Source organism: Strix aluco, chromosome 22, assembly GCF_031877795.1.
Source record: "Strix aluco isolate bStrAlu1 chromosome 22, bStrAlu1.hap1, whole genome shotgun sequence".
Taxonomy (NCBI): domain Eukaryota; kingdom Metazoa; phylum Chordata; class Aves; order Strigiformes; family Strigidae; genus Strix; species Strix aluco.
The window spans coordinates 6,389,475-6,411,667 of NC_133952.1; the positions used below are offsets into that span (position 1 = coordinate 6,389,475).

Sequence of the window (22,193 nt, forward strand, 5' to 3'; positions counted from 1 at the left end):
TCTTTGCATGTACTTTACAGTCTTGTCTTTACAGTATAAAGTTAAATGTTAACGTCTTCAAATTTTTAATCTTAAAATCCTTGATCATGGCTGCAATGAATTTTTCCAGTGAATAATATTTAAAAACCACGTAAAGCAAGTAAGATTAATAATTAAAACCAGAAAGGAAAGTTTATGGGTAAGGATTGTACAGTGACATCAGAAGCTGTTTACAGAAAGAAGGTGGGAAATGATAGTAACAATGCTGCAGTCATGGGTAAAGTGAGCAATCCCAGAGTAAGGGCAAGTGGTTGTTACCTGCTAGAGCACGTGAAGCTGAGTAAGACTGAAACTTGAAGTTAATGAATTTAAATCAGGACAGACTAAATGAACCCTGAAATTGGCTTTGGAGTATAAAGGTAGTGTGTGAACCTGTTCCACCAGACATAGGTTTTTGGGAGAATAAATTCCTAATGTTGATGTGACTATTTTACTAGTGAGCTATACCCTTTGCAGGGTTTTGATGCTAGACAGCATCATGAAAGCAGAAAAACCTGTAAGATTTCCACTGGATATGTGGTGGTGGGGAAATGTCTAAAATGTTATACATCAATATAAATGAGCTTTTCTTTTTTTCACCTGTGGGGATTTTAACAATAAGGGTAGGGATTTATTCTATTTTAAGCTTAGCTACTGCAGAAAAATTTTGGGATGATGACTGAAGTATTTAAAGCACATAAAATTATAACTTCATGTATAGAAGTGTTCGTTCACGTATTCTAATAAAATACTAAGTTGCTGACATGATCTTGCAGAAATAATGGCATATGTTGTTTTCATCATCTGAAGATGTTCTGAAAAATAGCTTTAAATATTTAACAATCTTTAGTCTACAGAAATGCTTGATAACTTGACAGTCTTACCCCTCTATTTTGTATTAATTTCATTTACATGGGTTTGGGGTTTTTTTGTTTTGTGCAAAACCCCCTGGTTTTGGATTAATTTCATGTTGAAAAGATTGCACAGCTTTTTTGAAAATGTTGCTGAAATAAACATGTTTTAATCTGCTGTTCAGGTTATAGGAAAAAAGTTTGGCCATCTTTCTACAGTAAAAGATACTGGTATTCAAATAAAATATGTAGTTTTTTTACAGGAATTTGTTGCAGCTTGAACCTTGATGTATTGGTTCCTAGAATTTAAATTAAAAATCTATTGTTAATTACCAAATTACTTTCATTAGCAGGATTCAGTTCAGTTTTCATCTCCTTTGGGAACCCCGAAACATGGCATGAAGAAAACAAGTGCTGATGAATCAAAAGTAGTGATGGAAGGATTGTTCATGAAAAAATCATCGGGAACAAATATTTCTAGGCTGAAGAGTGAGCCTACACTGAATACGTTGGCTAAGCAACAAGGGCAACAATCAAAGCTACCTATTCTGCCAAACCCTGACAGCCCAGGTATGTGATAAATAGTAGAAACCCCACATAGCTCTTGTAAAATAATGCAGTCCAATTTTGGTTATATCTTATGTGACACTGGAAAAAAAAAGACTATGGGTCTAAAGACTGTAGATTTAAAAAGAACTGGCTTCTTAGTTTTAGGGTTGATTTTTGCAGCTTAAAGGATGAGGGAATTGTAGTTCCATTTCTGGAATAACAATCCTGCAATTTGGGCATGTTTTGAGATGCATATTGCAGACATATAAGGAGTATAGCTGGACTCTTAATTAAGGCTATATTTACCTGTGAATGAGCTTGGTGTCTGGTGGTTACAGATAATTGATGAGTGTGAATAAAAAAAATTTTAAAACCAAAATCGGAATAACTTCCAGGAAAAACTAAATTTCTTTTAAAAGTAAATTGCATTAGTTTTGTACAGATGCCTTTTTTCTTTTTTAATGTGTTATCTCCTGTGCACTTGCAGAGGATCACATCTGCCTCTTAGACTGCATTGTGGTTGATCTGCAGGACATGGACATATTTGCTGCAGAAAGATATCAGAGAGAGTATTCAAAGGCTGTGGAAGATACTAGTGTGGACTTGAGCTTTCCATCCTACTTCGTGAGGCAGACAGGAGGAAGCCTATTAACAGAACCTTTCAGGCTGAAGTTACAAGTAGAGAGAAACTTGGACAAGTGAGTTTATCTAAACAGGATCTCTTTATGCGGTCAGCCTAAAACCAGTGTTTTAGATTACTTTTATTGTATCTTTAAAGTGTTGCCTGCTGTGTTACAGCACCTTGAAATACTGAGGTTTTTTCCTTTGTTGTAGAGAGCTAAGTCATGCAGTTGCAGACATATCGATACATGGCAATCTGTCATCAGTCCATTGCTCTCTGGATTTGAATAAGTATAAACTGATACATGGACTGCTGGAGAACAACCTTGGAGAGCCTATAGAAGAATTCATGCGGCCTTATGATTTGCAGGATCCAAGAATTCATGTAAGAGGAACAATATGCTGATGCGATTCAGTCTGGAAATGTCTGGGGTTTTTGCTGATTAGGCTAAATATCTGTTACTTTCTTGTAGTTTACCAGGTGGACTGGTAGATTTAAATTGAAAAAAAAAAAAAAAAAAATTTAGGTAAACAATCAATGAAGGAACTTTTTATCTGTAGATACTCCTGTGAATTCAGGTTTGTCTCAGTGATACTGTTGTCCTTTCAGGTGTGGCTTGCTCTTACAATTGCTTCATGTTTCTGAGATTCCAATCTTTAGAAGAGACAGTGTGAGAAACAGCCATCATTGCTTGTATTTGGTAGTTCATTTTAGGTCTGTGGAAATGTATCAGTGGGGGAAAAAAGTTAACAAATCTATGAAAACTGTACTTTTTTTTTTTCCTGAAGTATTTAAGATGAGCTGCTATTGCAGTATATTTTTGGTACAGTAACAAGTTTTAAGTTTTTTCCATGTGAATGGAGCTTTTTGGAGGGACTTGAAGGTTATCCTGTAATCACGTACAGGGTGATGATTCGTTTCCCATGGTGTCTATGACATTCCTAAAGACTTAGGAGATTGTGGAATGTGTATTACTTTGTGTTAAAAGCCCTTTTTTTGTCCTATAAATCTGAAAGAAGAATTTCAGCAATAAAAGCTTTATAGCAGAGCTGAGCCGCCTTTTTTTTTTTTTTTTTTTTTTTTTGAGCAGGTTCTCAAGTATCGCCTATTTGGCTGTTGTCAAATACTATCCTTTCAGGAAGAGTGTGGGCAACACCTGGAAATAATGAATATTTATCCTTATTACTGGGAAGGGAAGGTTTTGGACAACATGTTTCCTCTTGATCTTGTGGGGCTTCTAAACGTTGTCTATGTTGCATGACTGTAGTCTTTGCTTAAGAAACAAATATGTGACCACAGCAGGGGGAAAAATGCTAGGAAGTGTCTAGGGTTCTCTTTTAAGAGAGGAAAGAATGGGTACAGTTCTCCTAATACAAATATGCTCTTCTGGTCAGGCTTCTCACCTAAAATTTAAAAAAAAAAAAGTTTTAGAAACTACAAATCTGATTTAATAATAAAAGGTACCTGAAACAGTTTGACAGTGACATTTTATTTAAAAACAAACAAGCTGTAGAACAATAGCCTGAAAATGGATTAATAGATAATTTTCAAGTTGAAGGCTACGCTGTTGTGGAATGTAACTTTTCCCCAGCAATGGTTAATGAAACTCTTTGAAAGAGAAAGACACTACAGCTGTTTGCATTTGTCTGAAATAACAAAATTTAATTCAGGAGTTAAAGTTACAGATGCTCTTAAAAAGAATGCTTTGGTGTTTTCCACTTTCAGACAGTTTTGAGTGGAGAAGTGTATACTTCCATGTCATTCCTCATCGACATGGTTAATGTGAGTCTGGAACTGATGGATCCAAAAGGAAAAGATGGATGCAGCTCTTTAGCCAGGTATGAATTTTCCTTTGTCACTGAATACCTTGTCCTAAATACTATGCTCATTTGAGAGATAATAGGACAGGAATTAACATAATACATGACATGGTTTAATAATGCAATGAAATAGAATTTCTTATTCCAACTTGAGAGTTTCAGCTGATCTGAAAGATGAAAGGGCATGACACTGTTCAAAAGATACCATCCGTGTCTTTCAAGTTGTCCTTGAAATCAGAGTTCAGTAATCAGTTGCACAAGACAAATGGTATTCTAAATAAGAAAATGGTGCGAGGTAATCTTAAAGAAACAGATTTCTGCTATGTTGTTTAGCTGGGTTTTTTTTTAATCCAGAAGGTTCTGTGTCAGGGGAAAATATTATAACATACAGTATAGATCTACTTTCTGTCTTTGTGACATGAGATGTGATGATAGTTGGTTCAGAAAATATATAGATGAAAGACATCGTCAGGATACCATGGATACTTTTAAAACAAGTGACTTCTAGAAATAGAAGAGTTACAAGGTTCTTAAATATATTGTTTTGTATTTTATTCTCCTAGGTTTGATTTTAAGAAATCCAAGCTGCTTTTTGAAAGCTCTTCAAATGGAACAAAGTCTGTAAATTTGGTTTCTCATTCCATGATGGCATTTGACACACGTTATGCTGGACAGAAGACTACTGCAGGGACACCAAATGTGTTCAATTGCATCTTTCAGTCATCAAAGAATACTACTAGTCCAGGGGCAATCCAGATTGAATTGCATTTCAGGTTAGTAATTCTGGATTTGCTTGTTTGTTTTGATAATGATATCCTCAATCAGGATTGTCTTGTTTTTCATACAGCTGTTATTAATATAGATAAACCTGGTGGCATTGTATTTAAATCTGAACACATTTTTGGGGTAGTCAGTGGTACTTGGTAGATTAAAATCTGTAGTTATTAATTAACTGAAGGTTGCTGAATTTTTTTCTCCCCTCATTGTAATAAAATTTAGGTTTGAATGTGTAATGAATCGGATGATGTACTGGCCTATTAAAATTGGTAGTGCTTAAAGCTTGATAAGTCTGGCCTACCATTTGTATGTTTGCATAAGGCCATATTACAGAATTTTAAATATATGTTGTGCAAAAGCTGTTTTCCAGTAGGTGTCACACTTGCCTTTCTGTGCGAACCAAATAAACTATCTCTCCATTCTCTTCTGTATGCTATCCCACGATGTTTGTTTTTCCTTATCCAAATCTCTTGGAATTCTTAAAGGCATCACAGTGGATATCTATTTTGTTCTATTTTAATATTGAAAACAGGAATGTAAAGTATAATGTCAATATTTACCTGTATCAGCATGGTGCTTTGTTCTGGGATATTAACTGACAAAAAGAGGGTGAAGTGAGATGACTAGAGATGTTGCTTTCACTTTTGATCAGGCTCACTGTCCACACTCAGCTTTCTAACTCTTTTATAAGTATGATACCTTCGGAAGCAGTTGCAGGAGTAACATAGAAAAAAGTCCATGGACTATTGTAGTCCAGTAGAAAATCTTGATGACATTGGTATATAAAAACCAACCAACCAAACTTAAGGCAGTTGAGAGAAATGTGTTGTAAAGATTTGGATAATGCATGATTGTTTTAAGTCCTTAATAAGTTGGTGAAAGACACCAAGATTTTGATTTGAATAAAATGAAAATGCCATGGGATTTATCACTAAAAAAAAGAAAAAAAAAAAAAGGAAAAAAAAAAAAAAGGTTTTCACGTAATGTTTGATCCAATATCTGCCTAGATTGGAGGGTGGTTTGCACAGTACAGCCTAATCTGGTTTACGAGTTACAGTTTCAGGAATTTTCTTCCCAACTGTTGTGCTTTTAAATTTTAGCCACATAAGCATATGTTACGTTTTTACTGGTGAGAGCATCCTTGGCAATAGATGTAAGCTTTTGCAGAGCTCAGTGATAGTGTTATGCTGGCTCGTGCTTTTTGGAAATATCCTGGAGAGCCAGGGAGGGTTAAAGGCTTTTACTATTGGAAGCAGTGCAGGCAGGCTGCTTCTCACAAAGGAATTACAGTTCTTTAGAGATTTTATAGTTCAGAATGTGTTGGATATAAAACTGTTTCATGGTATTTAAGCACTTAGATTATTTTCCAGTTAGCATGATCAAATATAATTGGTATTTCAGATCATGAAGCCAAACACTTTTATCCCTCCTAGCCAGATATTCAAAATGTGATGCTAAAAGTTCAGTAAGGCATTTTTTCTGAATGACAGAGAAGCTTCCTGTGCTACAAAATGCTGTCAGGGTGTGAGAGGAAACACATTGTACGTCTAATCTTTTAGAGGGATATGTTTTATGTTTTAGAGGTCTAAGTTTCACACGCAGTATGTTAAGTTTGATACCAAACAGATGTAAAATAATAATAAAAAGATCAGTTTTTAAAATTTGAGACTCTGCAAATTAATATTGATAATGCATATGTATTTAAGGAGCTTTTAGAAGTTAATTTCTTGTTACATAGTTTTTCAATTCCTCTTTGCATCATTACAGCTTAGAATTCTTGCAGTTAAGATCTGTTGGGTTTCTGTGGGTACAGCAACTTGATGAATTTTATTCTGTTTAAATATATATATGTATATTAAAGGCCAGACACTGTAAACCAAGTGTATCCCTATAAAGTTCCTTATAGTTCTTACTTGCTAGATACTGATAGTTTTCTACATCTTTTTAAATATATGCAAGATGTGAAGTTCATATGTATGCTTCTCTTTTCTTAAAAGGTCTACTAAGGATTCCTCCAGTTTCACAGTTGTTCTGAATAATCTTCGTGTATTTCTAATATTTGACTGGTTGTTACTTGTTCATGACTTTTTATATACTCCTGGAGATACCACAAAGCGGGAAAATCACCTTTCTTCCCGGCAGCGAACTTACAGCAGTGAAACAACTGTAGTTCCAAAAACAGTGAAAAGTGGAGTAGTTACAAAACGTTCATCGCTACATGTGTCTGCAGAAAAACAACTGGAAGTTAAGGTTAATGTGACAGGTAAATGTATTCTTCTCTAGTGCCTTTTGGGGAGCTTTTCTGATTAAAAGCCATGTGCTAGTGGAAAAACAGCTCCGTTAAAGGACGGAAAATGAAGAAAGCTGCTACAAATGCTTAAAATACCTTAATGGTATTTCCAATTGCCCTGCTTATTATTTGTCATTTTGTTTTGTTAAGGAACCGAATTTGTGGTTGTTGAAGACATGTCTTGTTTCGATACCAATGCAATTATTTTGAAGGGGACTACTGTTCTCACTTACAAGCCCAAGTTGTTAGATCGTCCTTTCTCTGGTAGTTTGTTTGGCATTGAGGTAAGAAGAAAAAAATTTGTTTTTGTAAAACGTCTAAAATGAGAGAAGCTTGTGAAGTTACTTTACTATGTATAAAACAGGGTAGTCCACAGATGATTATTGAAGTTTGTTAGTTCCTCATCAAATACACTCATTCTGCAGCAGTTTTAAGAATGGTTTTATATTGTTTCTGTTAAGACACTGAAACACTTGACCATAATCTCAAAATATTGGTAGTTACTAATCTAGCTTCCAGCCATAAAGGGGCAAATTAATTGAAAGCTGAGGAGTGACTGGGTTAGGCAGAAGCTGACATAGTCAGCAAAGGCCCACAAGCTGTAATCATAAGTGACTTGAGGTGAACAAACAGTATCGTGCCGTTGGAATATGCAAGTAGGGATCTTTTGCGAGTAGGAATTTTGAGCATGCAAAGTGATTCTTGCAGCCTGTTCAGCAGAGTCAGACCACAGCTGGAGTGCTGTGGCTCGTCTTGGGAAAACAGAGCTGAAGCAGCTCTGAACAACTGATGAGAGCGCAATAAGGATACTCAGAATTGAGAATTATATAATATATTGAGAAAGTTTAAAAGAACTTGCTGAGAAGAAGACGCTGTGCAGAGATGTAGTAAATCCTAAATGGTTATTGTAGACCAAAGAAAAAATGTTTTCCATATCTGTGATAGGAGTAGTGGAGTTAAGCTTAGCAGAATTTGGGAATATTTGGTTGCATATCAGAATTTCTTTTCCTGAGTTTACGGCACTGGAATAAATTGTCTGGAAAGATTCTGGAATCTCTGCTGTCTTAATTTTACAAAAGGAATTGTCTGTAGAAAACAGTTAGTTCATGTTTTGTGATAGTCAGTCTTTGATTTTGAGGTTCTTGCTAGGCCTGTTTTCTCAGTTCCTAATTTTTTTAAAAACATTTGTAATTTTTAGGTTTTCTCATGCCGGTTAGGAAATGAGCAAGAGACTGCACTGTCCATTATTGATCCAGTACAAATTCAGATGGAACTTGTTGGGAATGCTTCCTACCCAAGTGGTTCAGGGCTGTTGGATGCTTTCAATAGTGAGGATTTTCCTCCTATTCTAGAGGTAATATTAAAGGCCTGAATAAAGCTGTATGCAATAGAGAATACTAAATCATGATCTAGCACAGCCTTTTTTATGCCCAAGGATTCAATAAAATACTTTCAAATGCATAAGAAAATAATAAGATAGATTTTCCTGGAGTGCAAAAGGCAAAGAAACAGTCGTGCAGAAAATGCTTTTAGTAGTAACAGAGGAGTGATTTCTGGGATATATTATGGAGATTAATAGTGAGGAAAAAAATGGGCTGATAATGTAGACATGTTAGATGGTTACTAATACCTGAAAGAAAAAGGTTTTTTTTCTGTATCTCATCGTTAGAGTTTATTAGAGGGGAAATCTATTTAGGGACTTCTTTTTACTGTTACACCAAAGGAAAGCTTTTTTTGGTTGTTAGTAAATAATAACAAGTTTGGTAATTTCATTACTGAAGCTTTAAAACAGTGTGGTCATCAGATTTTAATGCTAAATTTTGTCTTCCTTTGGGAAAAGATTTGTTAATATCCAAAGTACAGAAGAAAAATATATAGAAAAGGGTTACTGAATCTTATTTCTTAATTTTTCATTTAGATTCAGTTGCAAGCACTGGATATCAGACTGTCCTACAATGATGTTCAACTATTCTTGGCAATTGCAAAGTCAATTCCTCAACAGACTAGTGCAGCTATGCCTGACTCAACTCTATCGATGGCTGAAAATACTGCTAATCCTTCCAGTTTAGCACTGGTGAATGAGACTTCCTCCTTGACCCATGAAAACAGAGATATATCCAAACGCATGTTGGATCCTGTTCTTGGTACGTTCTTAACTGTTGGAGTGAAACCATTTTTTATATCTAAAGGAGGTTTCTGCAGTGTGAAGCTAGACTATATGCTTGACACAAAAGATGTTATCTTCATCGTGTAAAACCATTCATTGATTTGAATTACCCGATGATAGCATTATACTGATGATAGTATGAAAAAAGCCCTTTTTTTTGTTTTTTTTCTGCTTGTAGTACAACAGTGGGTTGTTTTATAGTAAGTTTTATTCAGCATTACTTGTCATTGTAAGCCATCATGATGGAATACTTCTTATGTAGCAAACTTCTAAAGAGGGAGAGGGGCTGCCTCTTCAAACTCATTAAACTGGTAGTGAAATGGAAACCATCATAATTACTAGTTATCTCTTCATGTCTAGTAATCTTTTGTTTTGGTGACATTGCTTTTTTACAAACTAAAAATTGTGTGTGGTCACAACCACTACCTGACAATAATGAGGAAATACACACTAGTGAAAAAGACTTTCTTTGCTACTGCACTTGAGTCATGTGGGGAGTTCAAAGTAAATAACTGGTTGTGTTCTGAATGAAGGGTTGGTTTACAAAAAAAATTGTAGTCCCAGCTGAAATTCATGGAGTACGTTGGCTTGCTGTAGGAGAATAAAAATAGCCCATATATTCTGAAATGTAAACATTATGGGTTGGGGGTTTGGTTTTCAGGTGTGCGTTGTGGTTGTTTTTTTTTTTGTAAAAGCATTGCTGAATCATATGCTTTTTCTACAGTTGCAATCTTAAACAAACAAAACCCCATTTTCCATACAGATGTATCTTAATTTTAGAAATGAAAACAAGTAGATAACTGTCAAGGACTTATGACTGGTTAACTGTTCAATTACAGAGGTACAGCTGGCTCGCCTCCAGGAGTTGGGATTCAGTATGGAAGATTGTCGTAAAGCTCTTTTGATCTGCCAAGGTAAGCTCAAGTATTCTTAGTTGACCTTGCAGATTGTTCATATTACCTAACTTGCAATTAAGTAAAAACTTTCAGACTCTAGAGTAGCTGATGCACAGGCAGTATTTCCTTCTCTTCTTTGGCTCTGTGTTGGCATATAACTTTAAGCACCTACTACTGTGTACAACAACCTACCCCCCAAAGATTCTCCTTGCCTTTTGGGATGTGATATGTGGGGTGTTTGAGTGTATTTTTGTCTGGGGGTTTGGGTTGGGTTTTTTTCCTTGTATGGTATACCTATTTCTTGCTGTTATCCATCTCTTTCTTTTTAGACCACATGTTTTCATCTCTCCCTTTTTGAATCCTGTATTTTACCTACTTCCACATGCAATACATGAAAAGAAGATGGAACTTTAACACAAGTGATCCTTTTCTTTAGCATGGTCATGTTTTCCGCCTTATTTATAAGCATTCATAGTATTAATACGGATTTATATTATGTTGCCACTACGTTTCCAACTTCAAAACACATTTCTTCTTTAGAAAATACCAATGTATTTATAATCTTCTCATATTTATGTTACTAAATACAACATTCAAGGCACTGTTGGTGTCTTGCTATGCCTCTTAAGAAAGAGGGAATTAGTTAGGTTCCGTATGTTTTTTAAATAAGAACATTTCATTTAGAAAGTAGATGATGATTGATTGGTTGTTTGGTTTTATCTAAGGTGACTTGAAAAAAGCAGCAAGTTGGTTATTTAAGAACGCTGAACCTTTGAAATCAGTTTCCCTGACCTCTTCTGGTTGCGATAGCCAGGGGATTGTGCCTTTTCAGTTCATCTCCGGAGTGGAAGTAAAAGCAGAAAGCATATGCATTTGCTTTATTGATGACTGCATGGACTGCGATGTTCCCCTTGCTGAATTCACCTTTTCACGTGAGTATCTTATTCTGCTGAGGGAGTTGCATAAAATTACAGTCAGTTACTGTGTGTGTTCAGCACCATGCTCTAGTTTCTTAGGACTTGTGAAATTTCAACTGACACTGTTTTGGTGGTTGTGGTGTGGAGTTTTGGGGGGGTTTTGGAGTTCTTTTTTTTTCTTTTTTAGTTCTTGTTTGGTTTTTTTAAGTTTTGTTTTTAAGAAGATTACAGTCTTTGTAGGGTTAAGATTCTGGTTTTCCATTTATGTATCACGTAACAAATGGAATCTATCCGAGCAGAACCCTATGGAGGCTTCATGTTGTAAAGCATGGCTGTCTATAAATGTTACTTGAAGAGTATTATGATACACTTTTTATGCCATTTCAATTTAAAAGACAAGACAAAACCTTCCATTACTTGCTTAACAGTTCATGAAATCAGGAAAATTGATTGTTTTGCATTAGTATAATGTTCACTTTTTTTTTCAGGTTTGAATTTTCTCCAACATTTGAGAGCCAACCCTGAAGGCTATGCTCATTTTACCCTCTCTGGAGATTATTACAATCGTGAGCTTTCAGGTGAAATACTGGGGGGTTTATTTTCTTTTAAGTTTAGTAAAACAACCTTGCCTACTATGGTAGCCTGAAATTCACTCAACACAAAATGCATGTAAAGGAATGTGAAAGGCTGACTTCTGTGATCATGTGTGTGTGTGGGTAAGAACATGTGATCCTAGACAAGATATGCTAACTTGGTATAATGTGGAGGGATGTGGAAAGTAGAGCAGTTGCTGATATGAAAGTTGCACTGAAGTTTTCAAATGTAATTGCATAAAAAGGTTATCCAACAACATGACAGTTACGTAACTGGCTGTCTCTGTATTCACTTCTCTTTTTTTAGTATGTAATTGCTTTGATATATTCAGTTTATTACTTAGGTGATTAGTCTGAAGACAATGGATTAACATAAGACCATCATAATTTATATTTTAGATATAAAAAAGCAAGTTATACCTCAATACAGGTCAGGCATTGACAAAAGAAATAATGTAGTTGTGTGTTTTCTCAGAGAAACTGAATTTTCTCAGGAATTACCTGGTTTTTGGTTTTTAAAAATATGTAGGGTGGGTTTTTTTAATTACCTTTTAGAACTTTGTCTTTTGTGATACTGAATAGTAGACCAACTTATGTATAATAGTGTGAAAATCATTTTCAAAACTATTTCAGAGAACTTAGTTCCAACTAACTTCAATACGAAGCTGTAATTGCCCTCTAATGCTTTCCTCAGAATTAAGATATTTCTGCAAGACCCTACGTATAATACACACTGGTTCAAACGGAGGAGCTGGAGCAACTTTTTATTAGCTTGTAAATTAAATCTGTAGGCTCACAAGTTCAGATGCAGATTGAAAGTAAAGGGTCTCATTATTAAAGTTCCATTATTAAATACTTAGATATGTAAACAGCATTCCAGTGTGGCCTTCAGATGTGTAATATATGTGACGTTTTCTGTTTGTTCTCAGGCTGGGAGCCATTTATTGAGCCATGGCCATGTTCAGTCTCTTGGCAACAACAAGCTTCGAGCCGCCTCCACCCTTCCCGACTGAAGCTGGAAGTAAAGGCTAAACACCGTTTGGATATGAACATTACCTCTGTCTTGATAGGTATGTGGGAATATTCCTTGAGAGCATCACTCTACAGTCTAATTTTCACTGTTCTGAAAATGACAGACATTTCTAATTGAGTCCTGCTGGTGTGCCATAGGTGGAGGGAGGGAGGGAGATTTGGCACAAGTCCCTGCATACTTCACGTGATACTGTACACAGGTGTGCATTTTAGGCAGCCTGTATTTTATCAAATATTGTGAAAGTGTAAAGACATGAGCTACATATTTTAGAGGTTAGTAAGAATTCTTTCTCTGGTCATATGAATTCTATCAAGTTCATATGTAGTTTGAAATTTATTTTTAATCAAAAACAGACTTTCATCTAAAGCTTTCCATACTTTACAGTACTTAAAAATATTTTGATAAGCTCGTCATTTTTCAGTACGTTGACAGGTGTAGTGGGGAGCTACTCATTTCAGTTCTGCAGTCTCTGAAAAGCTGAGCTGTCAATTCCCACCTCAGGAAATCAAAATATTTTGTTCATCATTAACTCAAACTTCACGTAAGCTTCTGTGTTGTGAGACTATGATTGTGTGCATTTCCCAGAAATACCCTTGCTTATTCTATATGCAAATCTGAATAAGTTGGTGGTCATAATAAAAAAAAAATAAACAGCTGAGCTTGCAAATGTAACAGAAGAGCCTTCCTTGTTCTTGAATATTTGTTCCTTTCTTCTGCAAGGCCTGGGGGTTGGCAGAAAGAGGGAGACGAGGTGAGAGGAAAAGAAGCAAATCAATGATTCCTAAGAGTTCCCGTGATGCTTTTTAATACTAGTGATAATAAGTAGTAAGGTTAGTTTATGATTAATACTGTGCCAGAGGACTCCATTGATGTCTTGATATTTATGTAGGAATGTGCATGGACCTCTTAAAAAGGGGAAAAAAAAACCACCCACTAGAATCTGCTTCTAACGTGAAAATATTTAAGGTTAATTTTCTCCACAGGGAGAGCTCTTACATTGCCACAGGAGTATCTTAAGAACATGGAATTCCATTGACAGTTTTTTTTTTTAAAAAAAAATCTTAAGAATATAAAAATATTTCGTTTTGAAGGTATTGCTGTGATTTCATGAGCAGTTTTTTGTCTTTAGCTTGTGTAAGTGGCTCATAGAAAATCGAGTGAAGTAAAACTTTTGCCATTAAAGTGGAGTAACTTTAGTGTTATGAATTTAACATACTTTTCAATTACTTTGGAGACATTTACTGTCTGTGCTTATACTCTTCTAGAACAATATACATGTACCAAACAGTCATGGATGGAAGATTACTGTAAACAGGAGAAAGAGGTGAATGTAATCAGTTCAGAAGACTGGATGGGTTCTTCGGTGGATCCACCATGTTTTGGGCAGAGTATGATATTCATTAATCACACTTTATTTGAAACAGTCCTGACATACAGAGTCATCTGTGTAATGTATTACAAACATAAGTATTTGGTCTTCATAGCACACAATGAATTGTTAGAGATATTTGGCAAAAAAGATGAAAATGCTATTTTCTGCTCAATTATTTAAAAACAAAAACCTTTTTGACTATTTAGCTTTGAGTGTGAACTTTGCACTGCTAGTTCTGCTTCCTTTTTTGTGACGCTTTCTTAATTAATGAGTGATTACCCTGTCAAAGGTTAAGTAAGAATGTTGAGTTTAGGGTGTGTGCAGAGGTGATCTTTTTATTTCTGTACCCCCAAAGACCTAAATGACTGAGATTCTGGAAAAAATGCTGTTACATTCATGGAACAATTCTCTAAGTAACAGCTCTTGATATGTGGCAGATCTTTTCAGCTTCTTTTATCCCAGTGTTATTTCTGGAAGAAATTTTAGCAAATCAAATGCCAGTTTAGTGTAAGGAAATGGATAGAGATCCATACACTGATTGCATGATGCCAACTGTCTGTATCTTTCCTGATGGATGATGGGGAAGAGTCTACCTGTATTTGTGTGATTTTTCTTACCTGCTAACTTTGTCTTTCCTGTCTGCCAGGCCTTCCTCTTGTCTACCTTAGAACTAGGAGTACAGCCAGTTTGACTAACCTAGAGCATCAAATCTATGCTAGAGGTACTGTATAGCAGAGAGAGACAAAAAGGGGTTTTTTCTTCTTTGGAAGGCTCTTGTACAATACTGTGTTGTATATGTGACTTGCTGGTAGCTCTGTATTTAAAAAAACTCCAACCAAACAAAAAACCCAATACCAAACAACATAACAGCTATTTTGCTTTTAAGCTGCTTAACTTAGTATTTCATCCTGTTTTTCTCTTGTGTTCCTCTCTGGGCCCTTTAGGAATGAAGGGAGAAGTAGAACTAATCCCTATGTAGGAAGACTGTCTTTTTGAGGAAGGTTATATGAATTGTTGACTATTCAGTGTCCTTTTTTTAGAGAGACACTATAGTGTGGTTAAAATTAGCATAATAAAATCACAAGATTTTATTTTATATTCTAAAAATATCCAACAATATGTTCAACATACATACTAAGCTGATTCAGCATGTATATTTAGTTACTTAAAACTTTAAGATGCCTTCAGAAGGAACAATCTGTTTTCAGTAAGCCTTAGCAAGTAAGGCATTCCTAATAAATATCTTGTTAATTTATTTTATATTTGACAGTACAGTGTTTGGGAAAAAACATTCAGTTTAAACTAAGATTTTTTAATTTTTGACGTTATGGAAGACAAAACAGCACTGATAAATATGTTGCCCCTGTAGAAAAGTTGCTGAATGGGAGGACAGAAATCTTTCTATAAATCTACATCTGTGGCCTGTTCAGACTGTCTCTTAAAAACATTTCCTCTGAGTGTCTGCAGACAGTTCATAGATGGGTGTTTTTTAAAAAAAAAAAAAAAAAAAAAGAAAGGAAAATGGTAGAAGGTTTTCTTTTGCTGAGGTATTTTTAAGGAAGTTTTTTTTGGTGAAAAAAATCAAACAACAAAACCTGTTGCAACTAAATTACTAAGTGAATTATGAAAAAAAAAACCTTGCAATGGTAGTCTTTATTTTCAGGCAGTAGTCTCAGCATGCAACTTTTACATTATGTTTTCTTTTGAAAATCAGGCCATAGACCCAAAAATTCTTTTTTAAAAGTCTCAAAAAATAAATGCCAGATTAAAAGTTGATTTGGCTTATGGTATGTAATTTTGTAGTATCTGGGCTAGCCAAAAAATTGTATAAAGTAATGTAAAAGCTCAACAGTAAAACAATTGTTCATTTGCAGTTGGCAAAACCCAGAGTTTTCATTCTCAAGAATTTCATCTTCTTGCTATTTAATTGGAAAGAACTTTCTCTGTAAGCGTTAGAGAGATCAGATTTACGTCTCCACTGACAATGTAAGGTCTATAGGAATTGATTGTCATTGATTTGGAAGAAAGTTGTATGCAATGACTGTAACTCCTTCAAAAACTTATCTACTCACCCTGCGTTACCCCTTTTTGCAGTATGGAAGATGAGAGTACTACTTGTGTGCTTGTTAGTAATGCATACTTGAAAAAAGTCAAACATAGTAGATGAAGTTTCTTCTTCTGGGGTTTTGCTGTCTCAGCATTTTAACAAAACCAGATTACCTTTGGTTGCATTCAGATTATTTTTCATACTTTGTTTTAGTAAGCTTTATCCTGTATAGGCAAATATTTCTACTTGTTCAGTCTTTGAGGATAAAAGTCCCATTCAAAGGGGGTACGAGGTAATCCTGTATTCATCACATTAAATACAGCATAAATCTTAATTATAAGTGAATAATACTTTATGAGCATTTGGGTGTGCGTGAAGAGTTCCTGATTATGACTGGGTTTTTAGTTAGGTTTTCTGCATGTTAGTTAGAAGTGGAGACATAGTATTTTGTAAGACATGATAAGAAGAAACAAAAGAACATGTAGATTAAGCTCAGTTCCTGGGGGGGGTGTGTGTGGGGTGTGTGTGTTGATGTAGGGGAAGACTTTTCTGTTTGCTTTACGCTATTTCTGTAATGGTTACTAAATTTTAAATTGTTTGGTAATCTGTTATCCTGTTTCTTCAATCTGTGTTTCTTTAGTTATTGCAGGTTGTGGTTCCCCAGCCGTTGGGTCTCATTCTACGTTAGTATCTGATGAATGCTTCTCTCACAAGCATTTAGACAAATCTTTATTCTGTTTTATAGCTGAAATGAAGACTCCAAAACGTAGGCAGCCATTTGTCCCATTTGCTCTCAGAAATCATACTGGATGCACTCTGTGGTTTGCTACCCTAACTACAACACCGACCCGGTAAGAAGCTGTTCTGGGATCACTTTGACAATATTTGTCTGGCTTCTCTAACATGTCAGCCAAACCCTGTTGTTTTCAGTGCTTTTGTTTTCTTGCAGAGAAACATAGGCAACTGCCAGTCTTTCTTAATTAAGAGCCTTTTGTTTGACAGTGAGATAGTTTTACTACTAAAACAAAAAGATGGTTTTTTTTCAAGAGGGCCAACAAAATTTGAAAACCAGTCAGATACATTCATGCTGTATATGTGTTTACTGCAGGACTTGTATAGACTGAGGCAGACTAAAAAGCACTTGTTATTTGAGGTAGTCATTCTGTCAGTTGGTAAAATGATGTGATTCTCTTCACAGGGCTGCACTGTCTCACAGTGGGAGTCCAGGTGTTGTTCCTGAGGAAAATGGGACGTTGCTGGATGATGCCCATAATGTCAGTGAATGGCAAGAAGTTATCACTGGGCAAGAGATTCCATTTGAATTTGAAGCCAGAGGGAAACTCAGACACAGGTGAAGGGACCAGGCTGTGAGATGTGTTTTGACGCACTCAGATATGGAACACGTAGATCATAGTTGTGATGATCTAGCAGATGTTAATGAAAAGTGGATATTTTAAAAAATCTCCTCTTCATGTTTTGTTTTTAAGTATTTAAAACTCATGTATAGAATGAAATTAACAGTTGTCTAGTAAGCAGCATATATTTGCTGTTGGTGGCAGCCATTCCTAGATGTGAGTTGTATCATTATAATCTTTTAGAAAGACTTGGGGGGCCTCAAGTACAAATCATATGTCCTTTATTCTGAAGGACAGGGGCATGGGCGTTGGTTGTTGAGCATAAGTGTTATCAGTGTTAAGAACTAGAAGAATTTGTTAACAAATGTGTAGCATGCTTTTTTTTTTTTGATTATATGACGTAGTTACACAGTTGTACTTCTGTACGTTCATTAGGGAAGGTGGAACAATTGAACAGACATAAAATCAGGTGTGTCTTTATCCATGAAATGGAAGAACTCTTGAGACTTCTTTTTTTCTTTTTTAACGCTTCAGTGAGATTCTTATTTCAGAATCCAGAGGATGTTCTTGGTTTGAACTGTTTGGTGTTTACACTGTATAATAATTTAACTTGATCTAACCTGTAGGCACACACATGATCTAAGAATTCATCAGTTGCAAGTGAGAGTAAATGGCTGGGAAGAAGTCAGTCCAGTATCTGTAGACAAAGTTGGAACATTTTTCCGATACGCTGCACCAGATAAGAACTCATCCTTTTCTAGTGTAAGTCCTGATTTTGAGTGTTACTTTTAATAGAATATGTAATTTAGAGTAATGATGTCTCCAAGATTTTGATCTTAAACAGCTGTTGTATGAGATTGCCCTCTTTCCAGTTAGTTTGGATTGGGAGAGTTTGGAGATGCTGGGTTCCTAACTGGCAATTTTATGCATAACAGAAACACAGAGTAGTTAGTCTGTGCTTAGCAGTCAGAGCTTCCAATGACAGAACTAATGTATTAGCGACAGTGTCATGGACTCTTGGAGACTGAGCTTTAAATCAGCACAGCATTTCAGCAGCGATTCTTATTTCTTCTATTGCAGGAATGCTTTTCATGTGTTTAATTTACTTAAAATAAACAACACTGGCTATTTCCTGTAAGTCTAGAGATTGTTGAAATATGTGGCTGCTTAGACAAAATATACTTGTCATGAAAGAAAAATGCAATTGTAATAATCAGCAGACTGGCAGTTGGTGGCTGAGGCTCAGTGATAAAAATGATCTTGTGGATTTCGAAACTAGTTAAGTTTTGAGCCTAGCTACTGAAAATTGTTGAGCACTGGAGAAATTGCAAGTTGATCTTTTTGGTTTAAAACAGGATTAGAATTTAATTTCATGATACTACTGGCAAGAGCCAGTGGTCTCTTACTTGAATTGTTTCTGATGTTTTCATACTGAAGCATGAAAAACATCATTTCTCTCTGTAGCTTGAGCTTTTTTTTTTCCAACAAAAATTCTTCCTTCTGCTTGATGTTTTTAAAGCAGTATTACAAACAGGTTTTGCTAATACAGTTCTGACATGTTTCCTAAGATGTATTGAGGATCAGAAACACAAAGTGATGAAAGTATTTAGTTTATTCTTCTGTAATAATGTTCTGTATTACAACTGAGAGTAGTAGCTTAAAAGTTGAACAACTTTAACTTTCTCGTTTACTTTTCTCCCAGCTTGGAAGCCCCATAAGTAGAACAAATATAATACATCCACAAGTCTACGTGAGTATATATTTTCATATTTTGAGAGCTACTTAAATGAGACCAGCATAATTCTACAAGTGAACTGGCTTTTGCATCCTTCTAGAACCTTTTCAATAGAAAGGAAACAAAAGTCAAACAAAACAAACTTTCAAATCAAAACAAGTATTTAACATGATATACCATTCCTCACGAGTGTAAATGATTGTTTTAAGAATGGGTCTTAAGTCCAGTATGTCAATTCCGACATGTGAGCCCATATAAAATCTGATTTTCAGGATCAAAGCGGCAGTGACTTTGTGTAATGTAGGAGATAAAACACCACAGTAGGAGGACAGCAAAGAGTGAAGAAAGTATGAATATTTTAAGAAGGCTCCACCTTGTTTTTTAGTTTTGGTGGCTAGGAGTGGTGAGTGACTGATAATTATATGAGGCTCAGAATTCTAACTCCATGAATTTATAAAATAATGTAACAGTGAGAGATAGTGTATTAAGTGTTCTTTTAGGATCTGTATTGCTCTTACTTGAACTTGCATCATTTTGAAAAAGATAATAGAGTTAGTAGTATTTAAAATTGCTTTTTCATAGTTAATTTTGTTGTGGTTTGAGGAAGAGGTACAGGATTATAAATCATGTTTATGAAACTGTATATACCTTAGGTGTTGCACGTGGTTGGACTCAGTTGGCAAGTTTTTACTCCAGCAGTTACTGCTTCAAAATTGAGGTGTCCCTCTTCTAGATATAATCATTACCTGAGCTTTTTAATGCTTTTAAATATCTTCCAGTTTTCTTCATTGCCTCCAGTTCGTGTGGTATTTGAAGTTACCATGGAAGGTAGCGCTCGGAAGGTGATAACAGTGCGCTCAGCCTTGATGGTGAAAAACAAGCTGGAAACACCAATGGAACTAAGACTAGATAGTCCTTCTGCTCCTGACAGTAAGTGTTGTATATTCCTTCCATACTATGGGGAATCTTTAGCTTTCTCTCCAAGAAGATTCAGCACTGCCTGTAATGGTTAACAACAAAGTAGACTTCCCTGGAGGGGAAATGGGTGATGTTAAGAAGAAAGTGATCAGAAAAGTAAGCCAGAGAACCCAGTAGGATTTTTCTTAGTGTTCAGGTAAACAGGGAAAGCTGAGTCTCTGTAAAGACTGAATCTTATTTCTGTATGTATCATGTTGTATCTTTTAGTGGTATGGAAGTTTTCGGGTGTCAGCATGCAAAGGCACAGTCTAGAAATATAGTGATACGCTGATAATGTAAGCAAAATGTAATGAAGGAGGTCTTTTTGAAATAAGCATTTTCACTAAAGCATCCAAAGAAAAAGAATTGTAATTACAACAAGATTTTAGTCTGTTTCCAGTTTCAGATTTACACACCTAAATTTGTCTGCTGCCAGATTGTTAACAGGGCTTTAAACAACGGGTTGGTGTTTGAAACATACATAAAGTAGCTAGTGTTTTATGTTAAAACAAAACGTGTTGCTTCAAAAATTAGAGACTTACTATTTGAAAATTTTATGCTTTTCAGTAAAGGAGCCTGTTTTGAGATGTGTATTTTCTTCTCTGGTTGCAGAGCCTGTAGTTCTTCCAGCAGTTATGCCAGGAGATTCCTTTGCTATTCCATTACATCTTACATCTTGGCGTTTGCAAGCCAGGCCAAAAGGAATGGGAGTCTTTTTCTGTAAGGCTCCAATTCACTGGACTAATGTTCAGAAGGCAGCAGAAGTATGTAGCAGCAAGCGAGAGTGTCATTCAATGGAGTCTGAAAACAGCCGATTTTTCAGGTAAGTAAGACCAAATTATTTTTCTGTAAGCTGTGTTATCTTCTACTGATAAATGAAATACTGTGAAAGTGACTAACAGGAAATAAAATACTTAGAAATGAAAGCTTCTGCAGTTTAATGGAATGTTTTGTTTGGTCTCTTGAATAATGAGAAACGTTGAAGCATAACTGCTGTATTTCTGCAAGGCTCCTTGAAGCCCCTTTGACAGTGCCTGTTAGTGAATGTCTGAGAACACAAAGTAAGCACACTATTGGTATTTATTGTAAAAAAGAAAAGCTCAGAAAATAGAGTATGGTCTTATGTTAAATTATCTAGTCTGTCTCACTGAGAATAATGAGTGGTTTGCTCATTCTTTGTCCTGAATGTCCTGTACTCTGTTCTAAGCCCCAAAATACCACTGTATAGTGAGGATTTAATGGAATTTTGTGGTTACCTGCTATGATGGATTTAGGGATACTCTCAACTTAGGAAATACTGGAATAGAGATTATTGAAGTTGTTTCAGGAAATGACTTTTGCATACTCTGTAGTTACTGCTTTGTGTCAGTTCCATAGTTCATTTCTTAATATGCTGGTTTTGAACATATCACAGGGAGGAAAATTATTTAAAATTAAGGTTTACTTAATTATTTTACTTAACAAATGAAAAACTGAAGTGTCAGGTGGCCAAAGCAAGGATATATCTACTGGGAAGAAGGACACATTCAGCATTTATGTTTAAGAACATGATTATAGTTTAATAGTTAAATTTTCTTTTTAGTTACAGTTAATAACATGGTTCTGTGAGTTTATGGAAGTTGATTTTAAAGTTGGTATTCTGTAAAAGCAATTTTCTCATAGGTCTCTGAACAGATGAGGTTTTTTGAGTGTCTAAATTAATTCTTTGATTAAAATCAGGAAACTCCTGTTGTCTTAATGTTAGGCATAAATACAAAATATCTTATAATTAAACTCTAAAGGGATTATGTGGAGAACAACTGAAATGCTGTTTTTGCTATCAGTCCTGAAGTTACAGCATGTTGTGAGATTTAGTGCAGTACACAAAGATTCAGTTATTATATTATTAATATTATTATATTAATTGACTTCTTCTCATATACTTCTGCCTTCACAGGTTTTGTGTGGCTATAAAGAAAGAAAATTATCCGGATTACATGCCTTCCAACATATTTTCCGACAGTGCTAAACAGATTTTCAGACAGCCTGGGCATAGTATTTATCTCTTGCCAACAGTGGTAATCTGTAACTTGCTACCTTGTGAACTCGAGTTTTATGTTAAAGGAATGCCAATTAATGGGACATTAAAACCTGGTAAAGAGGCAGCACTGCACACAGCTGATACATCTCAGAACATTGAGCTTGGTAAGGTTCT

At 35.4% G+C, this 22,193-nt stretch overlaps 1 protein-coding gene across 9 annotated transcripts in view; it reads left to right on the forward strand.

The window, feature by feature from the left end:
* VPS13D (vacuolar protein sorting 13 homolog D) overlaps nt 1-22,193 on the forward strand; it is a 108,745-nt gene that overhangs the window by 27,946 nt on the left and 58,606 nt on the right. For 6 of the 9 annotated variants that reach the window (XM_074848261.1, XM_074848266.1, XM_074848265.1 and 3 more), the window contains 22 exons: nt 1,220-1,439; nt 1,906-2,116; nt 2,253-2,424; nt 3,766-3,878; nt 4,424-4,633; nt 6,635-6,900; nt 7,078-7,211; nt 8,126-8,281; nt 8,846-9,071; nt 9,934-10,008; nt 10,716-10,922; nt 11,396-11,485; nt 12,430-12,570; nt 13,799-13,921; nt 14,552-14,626; nt 16,698-16,803; nt 17,151-17,303; nt 17,934-18,069; nt 19,010-19,057; nt 19,822-19,972; nt 20,612-20,822; nt 21,936-22,183. In XM_074848261.1, coding sequence (XP_074704362.1) covers nt 1,220-1,439; nt 1,906-2,116; nt 2,253-2,424; nt 3,766-3,878; nt 4,424-4,633; nt 6,635-6,900; nt 7,078-7,211; nt 8,126-8,281; nt 8,846-9,071; nt 9,934-10,008; nt 10,716-10,922; nt 11,396-11,485; nt 12,430-12,570; nt 13,799-13,921; nt 14,552-14,626; nt 16,698-16,803; nt 17,151-17,303; nt 17,934-18,069; nt 19,010-19,057; nt 19,822-19,972; nt 20,612-20,822; nt 21,936-22,183 — 3,472 coding nt within the window. The remainder of the gene's footprint in view (nt 1-1,219; nt 1,440-1,905; nt 2,117-2,252; nt 2,425-3,765; nt 3,879-4,423; nt 4,634-6,634; nt 6,901-7,077; nt 7,212-8,125; nt 8,282-8,845; nt 9,072-9,933; nt 10,009-10,715; nt 10,923-11,395; nt 11,486-12,429; nt 12,571-13,798; nt 13,922-14,551; nt 14,627-16,697; nt 16,804-17,150; nt 17,304-17,933; nt 18,070-19,009; nt 19,058-19,821; nt 19,973-20,611; nt 20,823-21,935; nt 22,184-22,193) is intronic. The other 3 variants (XM_074848264.1, XM_074848267.1, XM_074848268.1) reach the window with 2 other exon arrangements.